Source organism: Equus przewalskii, chromosome 8 (assembly GCF_037783145.1).
Source record: "Equus przewalskii isolate Varuska chromosome 8, EquPr2, whole genome shotgun sequence".
NCBI lineage: Eukaryota > Metazoa > Chordata > Mammalia > Perissodactyla > Equidae > Equus > Equus przewalskii.
Genome location: NC_091838.1, coordinates 16,045,992 through 16,061,483, shown reverse-complemented (window position 1 = coordinate 16,061,483; position 15,492 = coordinate 16,045,992). Strand labels below are relative to the sequence as shown.

Genomic DNA, 15,492 nt, shown 5'->3' with positions numbered 1-15,492 from the left:
TAAAAATGTTTTTTGGCTCCCACACGCCGAAGCTACAGAGGCCGTCTCTGCCCAGCTGGCAATTTTAAAAACAAGAAAGGAACTGAAGGCTTTTTAACAGCTCTTAAAATGCTGAGGTTGTACCAAGTATGGGGCTAAAGGAAGGAAGATGAGGGGCCACGTTCATAACCTTTCCACTCTCCTTATTTCTTAAAGAGAAATTCTTAAAGAGAAACTTTTTCTCTTTAAGAAATTTCGCGTGTCTGTTTCGAAAAGCACAATACCCAGAATGGCTCAGACTCTTCCTTGAAAGTGTGAGATATTTAAGAGATTCAAGAGAAAGTCTATTGCCTAAATTACACACATAATTGAGGAGAAGATGGTAGATTTGGGCAGGGGTTACTATTTGCTCTTTGCATAGATGGCTCCCTTGATAAATGCACAAAGACCGCGGAGGAAAATAAGGGTTTACCCAGAAGTCAGCACAGACACACGCCCTCCTTCCAATAATGCATGTACCTTGGGCCACGGTGACCCTTTAGTTTAGGTGTGCAACGGGGTGAGGCGTGCGAAATGGAAATCAATTGCCCTGCTTTCCACCTCAAGGCGGGGTTCTAAATATAACCGCTCTGCTTCAGCCGGTGAGTCATGCTGTTATTTCCATGCCTCCCTTACCTCCTTCCGCCCCTCACTGGAAAGTTTGAGATGCCAGCGTACTCAGAAAACTGCCGTCCGTCAAAAGAGACCTCAAACGCCAGCGCTTTTTCTCCATGGATGGAGTCTGGGCACAAGTTCTCCCCCAGTCTCAAACAGCTCCTGGGCCCCTTCAGCAACAATTAGTTTGCTATTCAGTGTAAACTGGGGAAAGGGAGCATTTAATGCTTTGTTGACCAAGCTTTGATACTTACTCCTTTGGAAATCATTCTTTTTTCTGCTTGAGACATTCCCTTTGTTTACCAGTTTTTAGAATAGTGAGTTGGGCTCCTTGGGAAATCAGCCTTAACCTATCAGGGTCAACTGTGTGGCAAAGAACAATACCCACCAAATGCTCACCATTGGCTTCCCCTACACTTCCAGGACCCCAGCAGTCTGGCAGGGATGTGGATCTGGTTCAGACTAATGCAGTGGGACACATGTCACTTCCAGGCTGAGAAAGAGATAAGCCCCTTTGCCTTTCCCTGGGCTCTTCCTTTCCTTGCCTCAGCAACTAGGACTAACCCTGAAAGTTCCAGATGGTGCAGCCTCAACATGGTGGAGCCTCTGTGAGGCTGGGTCCCTGAGGGACTCTGTGGAACAGACTCATATAGACACGTCATGGAAATGAGAAATAAACCTTTGTGCGATGAAGCCGCTGAGATTTGAGGATTAGCATGTTGTTGAAGCATAACTTAGCTGATCCTGACTAACACAAACCATATTCAAGGCACATACTTCTGTAATCCCAAAGTCTGTTTGAACTTAGATTGATAAGTGGTAACTACTTAAAATTATTCTCTTTGGTGACTCAGTGGAAAGTGTGCTACTTACTGCAGGCTCCTAAAACTACAGTCCTAATAGCTTACATACAGATAGGACATTCGTCTTCTCTAGGAGTTCATTACTGCCATCTTTCAGAGTAAGTGGTGGGCCATTTAATCTAATCAAACCCCCGTGTCTTCATTTTGGGAAGGATGGGAGATCACGTTGGCATCATTGCTTCATCTCTTCAAACAACAAAAATCCTGAGACACACTAATTTCAATCCAACACACTTTATTCTTTTTTTTTTTTTTACTTTTTTCCTTAATTTTCAATGATCAAGTATTCAAGATGATGTAAACCAAGGTTTATTAGTACATTGACAATAGATTTCATCAAACACAAGGAAATGATACATCTTTTAAATTACCCTAAGAGGTCTCCAAATAAATATTCATTTTAAAAAATCACAAAATCAAACTCCTTTATGCAACAATTCAAAACAGTCTTTCATCACAAGCACACCTCTACATACAGAAACACACACGCGGAACACACACACTCCACTAGGATCCTAACGACGATTGATTTGACACAGTATTACATTTCCTTTTAACAAAAGAGTTAAGAGGCTCGCCTGCCTGTTTCGTGCTTCTAAATTAACCTTTGGGGTTTGGGTTAGAGGTATGTATTTTAAGAAAAATGCCCACTATAAAGTCTTACCAATTATTCTTATTTTTCATTTCTAGATACAAACTTTAAACTTCTTTTGTTCACCCCTTTGGTTTAATATGTCCCTGCAATTACCTTAGTTTTCTATAATATCTTCTTCTTGGATTTTAACATGTAATAGTAGAATGGCAGAAGACGACGACACCTTCAAACCCCAATATTAAAAACACCTGACATGGCGTAAGTTTTTTGGAGAAGAAATATGAAAAGATTATCTGAAATATTTTCCCCCCTCTCTCTGAAATTATTTTCAGCATCTGATTATTCTTGCTAAAATAAATATCAAAAGCGCTGAGTTTTCCATAGAAAAAGTATTCCCCCTTACGCTCTTCATTTTTGTGTGTAAAGTTCTTGTATTCACTATTGTAATGAGAGTAATGAGTGCCTGTTTTCTGGGTTTTCTTTACATTTCCAAAAGCAAAGCACATGCAGTCCTTTATCAGAGAAATACTGTGAATTCAGTGGCACATTTTTGTGGTTGAGCATGCATCATCAAATACTTTTAGCACCGAGGCTTTTTTTTTTTTTTTTAATGTTGCAAAAGCAAATACCCAGGGAGGGTCTTCATCATACTTGACCCTTCCTAGGGCTGAGTAAAAATGAAGTGCTTAAAATAACCTCTTCAAACATACACAGATCTGATTCCAATATAGCAACAGGTCTGAGACAGATACAGCCAGCAGCATCCCAGAAGATGAGGAAAGAAGAGAAGACAGAAAAGATAAAGGGCACAAGGCCACTAACTTCACCTGCCAGCCACAGCACTCCCTTCGGTACTATGAAAGAAGAAATGCGAAAACGTGTAAAGGCTACCTACTGGTCTGTATAACAGAGAATTAGCAGACCTGCTGTCTAGGCGATTCTGGGCTTATACAGTAATTTGATATCTATCTGCTACTTAGAATACTCAGTACGCACCTATATATCAATAGTTATATTCATGTTTCTGCGCCATTTAGGATGTTTTAAGTACACACAAAGTGACAAAGTATAATTGGCTACCACTCCAGACTTGGGCTCTCCCACTGCTCCCAGGCACACCAGAAAATTTCCACAAATGCTTCAGGTCCATTCAAACTATGAAGCTTCTGTTTGGGGCATCTATGGTTGATGCAAAATAGGCCCCAAAAAGAAATTTTCTGGCTCCAAATCTACCACAGAACGCAAGCTGGAATTGGAGACTGAGGAAGAATTTGCTCCATGGTTGGTGAAAATGTAGGACTGCCATTACTTCTGGCTCTGATGGCTGAAATTTACAAGTGTACGCTCCAGTCTCTTACAGCAGCTACTAGCGGTAACAATCGGGTCGCTGGTTCGGTATGTAACTTATAACATTTTGCATCTGTTCATTTAACATGTAACACTTTGTATATGTTCACTTAAAATTTTTATTAGGAAACTTAAAACCGATATTCACCAAAATTGAAATGTTAACATTCTGAAAGAGGAAAAAAAAAAAGCATGCATTTGAAATCCCCAAAGCTCAGATTCAATCAATCTGAACTACTTTTCCTCATCTGCTTCATTCCAGAAACTCTACTAAGACTCAATGTCAACACCAAAATTGGATTTGTTCTATATTAAATATGAACTATAAATAAATACTTGAGGTATATTATGACAAACAATTCTGAATACAACACTTAGCTAAATAAACGTAAATTTCCTTGAAAAGCTAAACATTAAATTTTGATGTTTCCTCGAGATTTTTTTCTATTTTACAAAGAAATAGTAACTTTTCTACTCTTCAGAAACAGTAACACATCAAAAAAATGAAATGCCTTACCGCGCTTAGTCATAGCTTGCCTTTGTTAACCAAAACTATCATCTGCGTCATGTAGTGTAAGAAGTGGGCCATGGAGATGAGAAACCTGCGTCTGAACCCTGATTGGCTGCTCTGTGCAATCCAAAGCAAGTTACTTTACCTCTCTGAGCTTCAGTTTTCATCATCTGATCTTAAAAACCAAATAAAAATAGTTATCTTGCAAAGCTATTGAGAGGATTAAAATGAATGGTGTATATTAAGCGCTTGACAAAATGTTCTGCAAATAGTCAACACAACAAATGCTACTTTGTTACCTCTCTGCTCCTCCTTTCTTCCCCCCACCTTAGTTCTGAATGACTCTAGACTGTTTTCAAGAATGAAATCCACCTACAAAGGATGAAGATTTCATGCTAATGAAGATAACCAAAAGAACCCACCACCCACCCCACCCCTGGGAGTGTCTAAATTAATAGGCTAGACTCAAGGACATTATATTTGCATATTAAAGCCAAATAATACATGAATCTACAGAGTTTATAGAGGAATAAAATGACCCTTCCTCAAACCAAGTAATTAGAAGCCTAAACTCATGGAGAGTGACAACTCAACTTATAATAGGAGCTGTGACTATCAAGTAACATGACTAATTTATTAACAAACATATAAGAACCTCATATATACAATTAAATGGTGTCGTCTATAAAAAACAGTCACTTTAGTTGACTGTGTAACACTCCAATGATGCTACCAGAGCCCAAAGCAATTTGGGGACAACTCTTAACTGGTACTTATTCTGAAACTTCAGTCCCCCATGATCTGTGCTACTCATTCTACATTCACCAACACGTTAATGATCTCCCTGCTAGTTACAGGTATCGGATAGTTGAGAAAGTACAATATTAACATTGTGGTGCACAATTCAGGCCGATTTCTTTGAATTCTGGCCTACTCAACTCAAAGGATTTCAGAGTGGCAGATGGTAATTGGGTAAAATGGTGACTGAGAGAGAACTGGCGCCCGGCCAATGACTGCTGAACTGGGTGACTGTTCAAGGTAGAGAAAGGGATGGGCTCTCTATTCACACCGGATGAGCCCATCATTTCCTATGCTGGAGTTCCGAGAGAGGATCCTTTTCAAAATGTACTACCAAGAAGAGAGAAATTCTAAGAATGTTGGAACACACAATCTTAGCGATGAAAAAAAACAGCCAGACACAGCCTGGTGCATAGCCGTTAAGTTTGTGCACTCGGCTTCAGAGGCCCGTGGTTCACCGGTTCGGATCCCGGGTGCAGACCTACATACCACTTGGCAAGCCATGCTGTGGCAGGAGCCCCACATATAAAGTCAAGGAAGATGGGCACAGATGTTACCTCAGGGCCAGTCTTCCTCAGCAAAAAGAGGAGGCTTGGCTGTGGATATTAGCTCAGGGCTAATCTTCCTAAAAAATAAAAGTGCCAATCCCACTGAAATTCTCTCAATGCAGTTTCTTAATGATCAGAGGAAAATTAAGAAAATATCACCTCTCCCAAGCCTACATATCTTTAGTTCCAACACAAAAGGAAACTTTCTCTTCTAAAGGATCAAAGATGTCCCATAAAGGGAACAGGGGAACCCTGAGGCCCAGAGTCGACACTAGGTTAATCAGCAATATTCTCTGAAGACCTTCGATATACACCACGTTGACCAAAGTTTGAGAGACACTAGTGTAATTACAGGCAACACTGGTTCTTAGGACTTAGCCAAACAAGACTGCTCAAGGCGAAGTCCTCGTCACCTGAGACCACTGGCTCCACCCCTTGTAGACATGATTCAGTCTAATAGTAATAACTCTCTCCACAAACTACACGCAACCAAGGGAATCATTTGGCCAATGTCATTCTTGGGTAGAGAGGAAAACAACTTTGTACCCAGGAATATTCACGAAACTCCACCAGTACAGCCAAGGATAAGAGGGCAAAACCCTGAATCAAGGAGCAGTTCCGTCAATCACATCCCCTCTGTGAAAGAGTGTAAACCAGCCAAGGAAACCAATTCCCAAATTTGCCCTACAGAAACATAGGCTTCTTGGCAGAAACAGTTCACAATTATATGGGTACTTGGACCTCACAGGCCCTCCTAAATCTGAACTGTGATGATGCTCTTTCTGAGCAGCCAGAGCCCATGAGTTAACCTACGATCAGTCCATCGTGCTGTCAGGAGGCGTCTACTGTAAGAACCATGTAGAAAGCATGCCGTGTGGCGTCTAAGTCAAAGTGATGTGCTGGGCGGAACTGGAAAGGATGATGGATAAAGAACCCAAAGTGCATTTAGGAACAGAAAAATCCCCACTCAGAATCAGTTCAGGAAGTTTCCAGTAGGAAGGAACCAAAGAGAGGTGTAAAATGATTCTAACTCTGAGAAACTAGGATGCAGTAGGACAGACCAGCTCATTTTAAATAATTTTCAATCAGGACTTACGCTCATATTCTCGATCCAGCTCACACATCTCCCTCCTCCTGTACTCAAAGCGATTTTCCTATCACAGGTCTAGCCCTTCTGATTTAATGACTCAATTTCAGGAGCAACCACAGCAATTTTCTATACACAAAAAAGAAAACTAGACAGATTTGCTAGTGCTTCTAGATATATAACTAAAATGAGCAGGTGGGACTCAATCTGACTTTTGTAGAATTTCTTTTTCCAACTATTTTGAGTGTCAACGTCGCAATTCTTAACTACCCTTAGGTGGGCCCTTAAAAGCTAAAATAATTTCTGCAGCAATTTTCTTTGGATGAGAAAGCCATCAGTTTCTTTCCTTATTACGCATCTCAAATTATATTTTCTAGCCATATTATTTAGCACACTAGTTCTAAAGCTCCTCACAGACGAATAGTGGAGTTTATATTCAAGCTATCAGATATATGTTTCAGCAGCCTCTTTCACTACCCTACGATGGGGCAGACAGACTAAAAGAGAATGAGTTCTGTGAAATGAAGCCGCTATTCCTTTTATCAGGCTATGCATATGGTTCCTTTGAAGCATCTGAAAAATTCTACCTGATTTATAACTCTGCTATGGCTTAAAATGCTATTAACAGTACTTTGGGGAAAGTTCAGCTTCCTCTTTTCAAAAACATATCTGCTTTAGTTTCTGAAAGCCAAACTAACATGCTGCACTTCCATTTTCCCAATCAGATTGCATAGTTGAGGCAAATTCATTTGTGCTTTGTTGCAGAACTCACAGTAGGTGTTCATACCTAAAAACTTTGATCTGTAAATGCAAAGTCATGGTGAAGGTCACCTTTGTTGGAGTGTATGCTAATGCTAGGCACCACCATTGCGCTTCTCATGATTTTGTTAACCATGGACCTCAGCCTGATACCGCACTGGAGCATGAGCATTAAATGAACATAGCAGAAATGGTAACAAATCGAAACACCTCCTTCCTGGAGAGAAGCGGGGAAAAGGCTCTCAGTCTTGTTGAGGTATCCAGCCCACAGTCAACAGTGGCTGTGTATACTGAGTTTTGTCGGTTTGAGGATTGTGTCTTTAGAGGTTAAAAAAAGAAAGAAAAGAAGGCACGAGTGTTTCTCAAGTCGCCGTATTCAACTCAACCAACAAAACCAAAGTCTTCCATTTTCAAGCTTCAAGACGGATGCTACATGGCAGCAGGGCTTTCTTCCAGCCCTGGGTCTGGGGAGGGACTTATTGCTTCTGGGAAGGGTCCCGGGTAGGTCTGTGCTGTGTATTGGGTCCCCTTTTGCAGCCCAGTCTCTTCGTGGAATTCTCCCTGGGTGCTGATTGCTGGGCAAGATCTAGTCCGGGCGTACTTCTCGGCGGCGGTGTCGGGGCGGCCGACCATCTCGCTCACAGTGCTCAGCGGGAATTCTCGCCACCTCCGCCTCTGCAGTTCGTCCTCCTTGTATTTAATGGAGTACCAGGCCAGAAAAATAAAAACGAAGCCGACAAATTTGAGGCCGGCCGCCAAACCGAAATAGACAAAACGAAATGAGGTCACGTTGTACTCCCAGCAGGAGCCTTGTACGCCACATTCGTGTTGCCAGAGCATGCAAGTGGTATCGATAACTGCTCCGAAGTAAATCGGGGTAGGAATGTACGCTAGAGTTGTAGAGAAAAAGAAAAGAAAAATATTTAGCACGTCTTCTAAGAGAAAACAGATTTGTAAATTCTCAAGGTGGTTGTGGCTCTGAAATCAGTTGAGGGGAGTGGTTTTCTTGTGTTGCCTGATTTTTTAAAACATACGTCACACCTTATCATAGTAAATTTATTATAAAAATGTTCACTAAATTGTAAATACTTTAAATCTTCCAGTTTGCAACTCAGAATATATTAATGATTTTCAGGATCATGAAAATGTCTATTGCTAAAAATGCAATTAGGGAATATTTCTAAATTTAAAAATCAGATTCTGTCATTAAATATTCAAGAGGCTACACTAGAACCCTTCTCGATCCACTAAAATTCAGTACACTTAGCTCTTGTGGGTTGTGTTCTAGTCCTTGGATGCAGGAAGAGTCTAAGGAAAGCATTGTCCCCTAGAAGTCAAAAAACACATCAAATAGTAACTTCCTAAAGGCACCTGGAGTATGGAAATGATTATGGCATAAAATTTGTCTTTGAAGCTTACAAACCATCTGTGATGAGTAGGAACTTCCTTGTTTGGGCCATGATGTAGACATTCCTTTACTCTCATAGGAAAGAAAGTCTACCCACATAGACTTCCTTCATCGCATGTTACTACCTTTGCGGAAATTGGTCCCCATCCCCAACTTGTTCACCTTGCAAAATTCTACCCCTCCTTTAAACTCCTGACTCACTCAGATGCTACTGTATTCCCAGTGCATTTTGTAGATAGCTCCATTTTATCAACTATCACATACTATTTAAATTGTACGCAAATCTGTCACCCATAAGCTCCTTGATGGCAGAGGCCATGCCTTTTATTCTTTACATCCCAAGGACCATACTCTGGTTTCTCTTCGGATCGTATAAATCTTTCACCTTTTACATCCCAAGGACCTATCAGGACAGCCCATGGATGCCAAATAAGAGTTTCCAGAAGGAAGTGATGGGAAGGTGGGAGTGAGGGAGGAAAAGAGAGAGGACAGGTGGGCTAACAGCCAGGAGGCTGTGAGCGATACATTTTTAAATGTGTTGTATTCATTTAAAATGAGGTATATTCACTACAATTAAAATGCAACATTATTAAAATACTGAAAACTGTCTTTTTGCTTTGGAATTTGGGGAAAGGGAAGTTGGCTGTTGCCCTGACTATACTTTTCCATAATCAATAGAACTTAAGGTTGAATTAAATAACAAATGCCTGAAATCTTCTCCCTCCACTTATTCCTGATGCAGCAGCGTCCATCCATCTGTTGACTTACCTTGACCTCTGCATCCATATCAAATCACCCCAACTCCCTGGCATCAAAGATATGCCAAGAAAAGGGAGAAACTATTATTTTCTTTTCCTATCAACTACCCCTTTTCAACAAATTTCCTTTCTTGAAAATAACTTTTTAGTTTCCAAGGAGAAACATAATGCAAACTTCTTAACTATAGCAGTTTGTCAGAATTTCCTTTAACCAGCATCCTTTGAAAAATGGTACCTTCAAAGTCTTATTGGTACCAGAAAACAAACCACTCACATTCAATGCAACTCGAAGCCTCGGCGGCTCACTGGAAAGTGTTCATTCTTGGACTGAGGCACTGACCACAACATATGACAAAATGAGAATTCCAGAGGATGAATGTTTCAAAGAGTCAGATGATACCATTTTAAAATGTGCTACCCTTTGAAACAGAATTGGAAATGTGAATCAAAAATCTAATTTTTTTTGACCTGTGGAGAATGACACTGATTATTGGGGGAAATAACAGCTGACGGAAATGACAGACTGCCACTTAAGAAAGAAAAAATAAGCTAGCTGATGAGGAAGTCATTAAAAATACACTGAAATTGATCAAGGCAATGGGCTACCTCACACGACACTTCCCGTGCATTGTCCCAGGACATCACAGGGTGACCCAGTGTTTGTAAAAATCAGGAGGATGTTCTTCATGCCCCAGTGAGTTCGGTGACTAACCAACCACACTGACCTAGTGCTAATGAGCTTCTCTTGTTATAAATAAACGGTGGTCCCTACATGTCAATTTCGGGATCTTTCGTTTTTCTTTTTGGAATTTCTTATTTCTTTTCCTCAGAAGACTTGATAGATCTCCTCTTTGCCCAGTCCAATCAAATTACTTGAAAGAAGTAAGAAATTGACATTTTCACAAATAACTGAGCAGCAGCAATTCCCATCACTTTCGTGTTAAAAAGGCATCAGGGGACAAAGACGCCAGGATCATAAACCCATTCCAATTGCTTGGTTCAATGTTTCTTACTGTACAAAACTCTCTGGGGGATTTAGCCAAAGTTACGTTCAGAGTGAAAAGAAACGGTTCTAAAGTCAGTTTGGGTTTGTTTCATCAAATGACAGAACTGGTTGGCTTTCAGTTCAAATCAGAAAATAAGGAAGTTGTGGTCTTGCCCCACCCCGTAAAATCCCAGCTTCTGCTGATGGTAACAAACCACCTGCCATTTTTAAGGGACAATGAGAATCTGCCGTCTGCAAAGAGGAACTGAGAGGCGTGTTGGAAATTCAGGACCTACCAAGTGTTCGCAGCAGAACAAACTGCATCCCCAGTGCAAAGGGTCTCTCCTCATCCTCGACAGACCTGCGGTGGAGGGAAAGCAAAGAGTGTCTTCACACAGTGGCCTCGAGAAAATGAACGTCCAGTCAAGCCTGCTTAACACAGAGCCAGGGACCATAGAGATGCTGTGCCAAAATATTTAATTTGCTGCAATTTACGAACAATGGCCAGGCAAGACGGCTGATGGCTAAAGCAGAGAATAAAGGTCTTCCCCATGAAGACGCCAAAGAAACTCCGATTAACTCTAATGGCTTCTGTGTAAATACTGGGGGAGGGCCAAGTTCATGGCTGAAGGGACAGAACTGGCTCTAAATGAGCTTCCGAAATTAATTCTGTTATCAAAAATATATAGCATTTTATCCTAACTACTTCATTCTGTTTCTCTATTTGCCTGGACCTCCCAGAATGGTAGATATGTATACTGAAAGTTGCTCCCATAATTTCTCAAGGAAAAGTATACATAAAAAAAAGTTAAAAAAAATAAAGTATCGTCAAAAAACATATAGGAAACAAGTCAAAAGTTAGAGAAAGAATGAATCCCTTCCAGACACCTCCTTTTTTCTTCTTTTCCTAAAATATATGCTCTAAGCGATTCTCTCATGGCAGGAAGAATGGAGTCTATTGATTTTGTAATTAGCAAAGATTAAAGGGCTCTTTCTCTGAAGTTTTGGGTTAGAAGCCAACTGGTGATTTGCCATATTTGTCTGGGTTATTTAACATCTCTTGTAGAATTACAGTTCAAAGAATTAAGATTATTAATGATTCATATTTTTTTTAATGAGGAAGGCCCTTATCCTTTCTATCCCATACACATAGGGTTCTAGGTGTACAATGTACAATTCCCAAGGACCAGTGCACTTGTTATCTTTTCCCCAATTTCTTTATTTTCTCAGCAGTTTGCCCAATGCTGCATGCAGAGTTGTTACTCCCTAAGTATCTGCTGATGGAGGAATTGAGTGACTAGACCAATGGGCCTTTCATGTCCTCTTGTCTTACTGTCAAGTAACGAATTGGTTGGGGAATGTCTAACACGGCATTCCATGGAAGGGAAGCCAGAATATGGAGAATAAGCAGGCCAGCAGCCCAACTGCCCCGCTAAGAATGACATCTCAGCAGGTGCGTCCCACCAGGAGCCCAGCATTGCAGGGGACTGAGGACCCAGGGAGGAGATAAAAGACAGTAAGGCCGCACTCCCTCTCCTCACTCCTTCATTGCCCTGCACTCCAGTCCCCCCAGAGCTGCTGTGGGTGTGCTCTCGTTTCTTCACCACGCTGTCCCCTTCCTTCCTTTGTCCACTGCAGCCTTTCCTGCAAATACAGCACACTGATTTGAATGTGCTGGTGTCCACATTTTTTACAGGACTTCCATTAAGGTAACTTCTGTGTTCTCTTATAAGCAAAAAAAAACATAGACAGGATATATAATATGGCAAAGAAAGCCCAGCATGGACAACCGAAGAATTACATTTCCCAGTCTGCCCTTTCCTTGACTCAACTCTGAAATTTTATATGATAGTAAAATTAGTGAAATCAGCATTTTGAACTGCAGGCCCAGCACAGACTGTCACTGATCCTGGAGTATTAACTATCCACAAGGTTGGAGATAATATTCTTCGCTGTGTGCACAATTTAGCAACTTCACCAAATGACTTGCTGTCTCCTCTGGGGCCAGGATTCTTGCAGCTGACATGGGCACGGCTTTCAGCTCCTGAAGGTGAATCTTTCAGGGCAGAGACTTCAGGAACCAAAGGCACCCAAAAGAATTTTCACTAAACTCTAGGAATAGAACCCATTTGAATAAAGAAAGTTCTGGAACGTGAAATGTCACAATCATCCCTTCCCTTCCTGACATGGGAAAACTCACTTCTCTTAAGTTCATCAGGCAAACGTCTGAGCACTTTCTAGCACAATCTAATTTTGCTTTCCTCTCTGCTTTACCACCTCAGTTCCAGTCTGGAATATGTATTCTGGCAATTGTCTGATTATAACTCACCCTCGAAGTTGAATGCTGTTCTCACCTGAGTGTTACTATGATGGCTGATGGCTGGGCACATGCTGTGATGAAGGTGACTATGAAAAGAAAAATCAAGAATGGGATGAGGGTATTACAGGTCCGTTTACACTTCCCGGACACAGCATAGCCATTCTCGTTGAGATATGTTTTGACAATAACCACGCGGAGCTGACTGCGCTGTCCCACTGTGGGTGGCGTGATCACTTGCCGGCTTTGGACACAGGTGCATTCTGTGTAATTTCTTATCTAAGTGATAATAAAGATCAGTTGTATGCCAATCAAAAGCAAAATTCAGCATAGGAATAGCAAAACAAAGTTAAAATGCTCTAAAATAACTCTAGCATTTAAAAGTCCACAGAATATTTAATTGCAAATATCTTCCCCATTATTAACAGTAAGGGTCCAAAGTGTGCATGGAACAATATCAAAATCTGCTGGTCAAAATTGTTTAAACCTAGACTTTTATAAGAAGCTTTCAACACAATTCTATAGCATTCAGATTCCATATGCTCATTTTTGGTCATAATTATACGCTGCTTCAATTGCTGTTTAATTCTTGGGCTCTCCTATTAGAGAAGGCCATCAAGAAACAGTAGCCAAGACTTATTTCCGTTTGTTCCCACCGGAGCACCTAGCAGACTCCTGAACACAGCATAGGACCTCAAGTAAATATCTGTTAAATAAATGCAGAGAATTCATGATGCAACCGTAATGACTTTAATGCCAACAATAGCGAACCTATCCTTGGCTGTCTCATTTAAGTCAGGGGACTAAAAAGGTGTTTCAAATGAAACAGCCAATTAACCTTTTATGCCTATTACATTGCTTTTACTGAATGGACATCAGCTGAACTCACTGTCATTGCGACCTCTCGGCCACTTAGGCAGTAAGAACAAATATGAAGATAGGGGCACCATTTGGCCATCTCTGCTCCAAGGACTCCTGGCCTCTTTTTAAGAAGAAGGAGGGCTGTGCACCCAAGGACTCACTCCTCGGGCTTAGCCACCGAGAAGAATAAATCTCATTGTCTCTTTCACCTTAGTCACACACTGGAGCTCACCAATTACATAATGGAGAGCCAGCCGCAGGAATTCTCAATTTATCACTACAGTTGAAAAGTTAGAACTCAAATATGACATTCCAAAAACATGCAGTATAATCCCTTATCACCTGCGCAGAACCAGCAAATGCACCTTAACCTTTTAATTAAAACAGCCTCCGGCAATCTGTTTTCATGCAAAGAATGAAACCAGACCCAATAAAGAACTGAGTAGAATATGATAACCTTCTCCTACAGTATTACCGCCTATTTATAATTCACAGGGAAGGGAATTCTCAAAATAGCCTATTCTTGAACGGACAGAAATATCTTTACTCTGAAAGTTAAAAAAAAAGTTTGAACGGATAGTCTATGAAAAATGGCCATTGTCCATCTTCATAGACTCTGATCAGGGGAGATACCCTCCATTCTCTTCTATCAGCACCAAATGTCACCATCTCGACCTTCAAACCTATCACAGGGGCCCGGTCAGAGTAAGGAATGAGAGGCCTAGCACTCAACCTTATCAAGTTTCACTGAGTCGGCACAGAACGTAAAGTGGGAGAGGGCTGACATGGAACCCAATCGCTAGACCCAAATGCTCCAATCATCCCCGGAAAAAAATGATAGCATTGCAGAATTTTCTTTCCTCTGGGTTTTTGTCAGAAGGTATTTTGTAGGTTATCTGAAGTTTCTTGAAAAGGGAGACCATAGCCATGTGTTGGCATATGAATTCTAACAGGTCCTTGTCACAGGATGTTGGATTAACAACAGTAGATGAATTGGTGAATTATACTCACCCCAGTGCTGAGATTACCACTATTAACACAGCCAGCCAGACAAGGGTTAAAGTACGTAATTCCATCTGATCCACAGACTGGCTCGTACTCGTGTGTTTTACAACCACAATTAACATTGCAGCTTCCTGTCAGATTCCTATGAGGCATGGTGAGAGAAGGTCTGAGAGAGAAAAGAAGCAGACCGTGAGCAACATTAACTAAAATAAAACTAACAGCGAAGTTCTTGAGTTAAGTAATTTGTCCAAATTAGAGAAGATATTCCCATTAAATCAAAGCAATGGTACCATGAAGAAGCCACCCTCATTATTTTTTATGACATTAAAACAAAACATAAAGAAAAATCTTTCAATTTCCTGGTACCACAGATTCAATAGTTTTGTATCAAATTATCTACCTGCTTCAATTCGACCTCTATCTTGGTGCTATGGATCTGGTCTCAACATCTGGACTCAGCAGTTCTAAACTCATATGACTACTCACTTACTAGAGACGCTTGGCTCTGTCTTAACAAACCTGGGCCTCAATTTCTTTAACTGTAAAATGGAGGAAATGTTTTTCTGTGCCAAATGAATAACATCATTATGAGGGCATAAACATGGAATCCATCAATCACAGTTGCCAGCACAGGTTCCTTTGACCAAAAAGTTTAATTGTTCTAGAATAAATTCTCAAAGAAAGACATGGGACTTGAGAAAATCAAAAGGAAGTAATTTTCAAAGAAGATCAGGAATAACATCATTAACTTGATTCAAACAACCAGAGAAGAAAGATTAAACAGTGTCCTTCCCTCAGGAATGCCCAGATGTGGGTTCACGGTCAAATGTGGTAGGTTTGGTTTTCTCATGAGATCATGATGTCTGATTCAAAGAAATGATACAGTATGAAAAGCTCTAATAAAATCAATTCAAGGGGAAAAAAGGCAAGTAAGGATATAGGGCTGGGGAGAGAAGTGTAAAGAAATGGCTGTGGAAGAGCAGAGGCAGGAAGGTATCTAGAGGGAACCCACAGAAG

The 15,492-nt window shown here is 40.8% G+C and overlaps 1 protein-coding gene across 2 annotated transcripts in view; it reads right to left on the bottom strand.

Moving 5' to 3' along the window:
* Nucleotides 1–1,714: 1,714 nt before the first annotated feature.
* SLCO5A1 (solute carrier organic anion transporter family member 5A1) overlaps nucleotides 1,715–15,492 on the bottom strand; it is a 131,019-nt gene continuing 117,241 nt past the window's right edge. For both annotated transcript variants that reach the window (XM_008514553.2, XM_008514554.2), the window contains 4 exons: nucleotides 14,482–14,641; nucleotides 12,647–12,888; nucleotides 10,589–10,653; nucleotides 1,715–8,031 (listed from right to left, as the gene is read on the bottom strand). In XM_008514553.2, coding sequence (XP_008512775.2) covers nucleotides 7,571–8,031; nucleotides 10,589–10,653; nucleotides 12,647–12,888; nucleotides 14,482–14,641 — 928 coding nt within the window. In that variant the 3' untranslated portion in view covers nucleotides 1,715–7,570. The remainder of the gene's footprint in view (nucleotides 8,032–10,588; nucleotides 10,654–12,646; nucleotides 12,889–14,481; nucleotides 14,642–15,492) is intronic.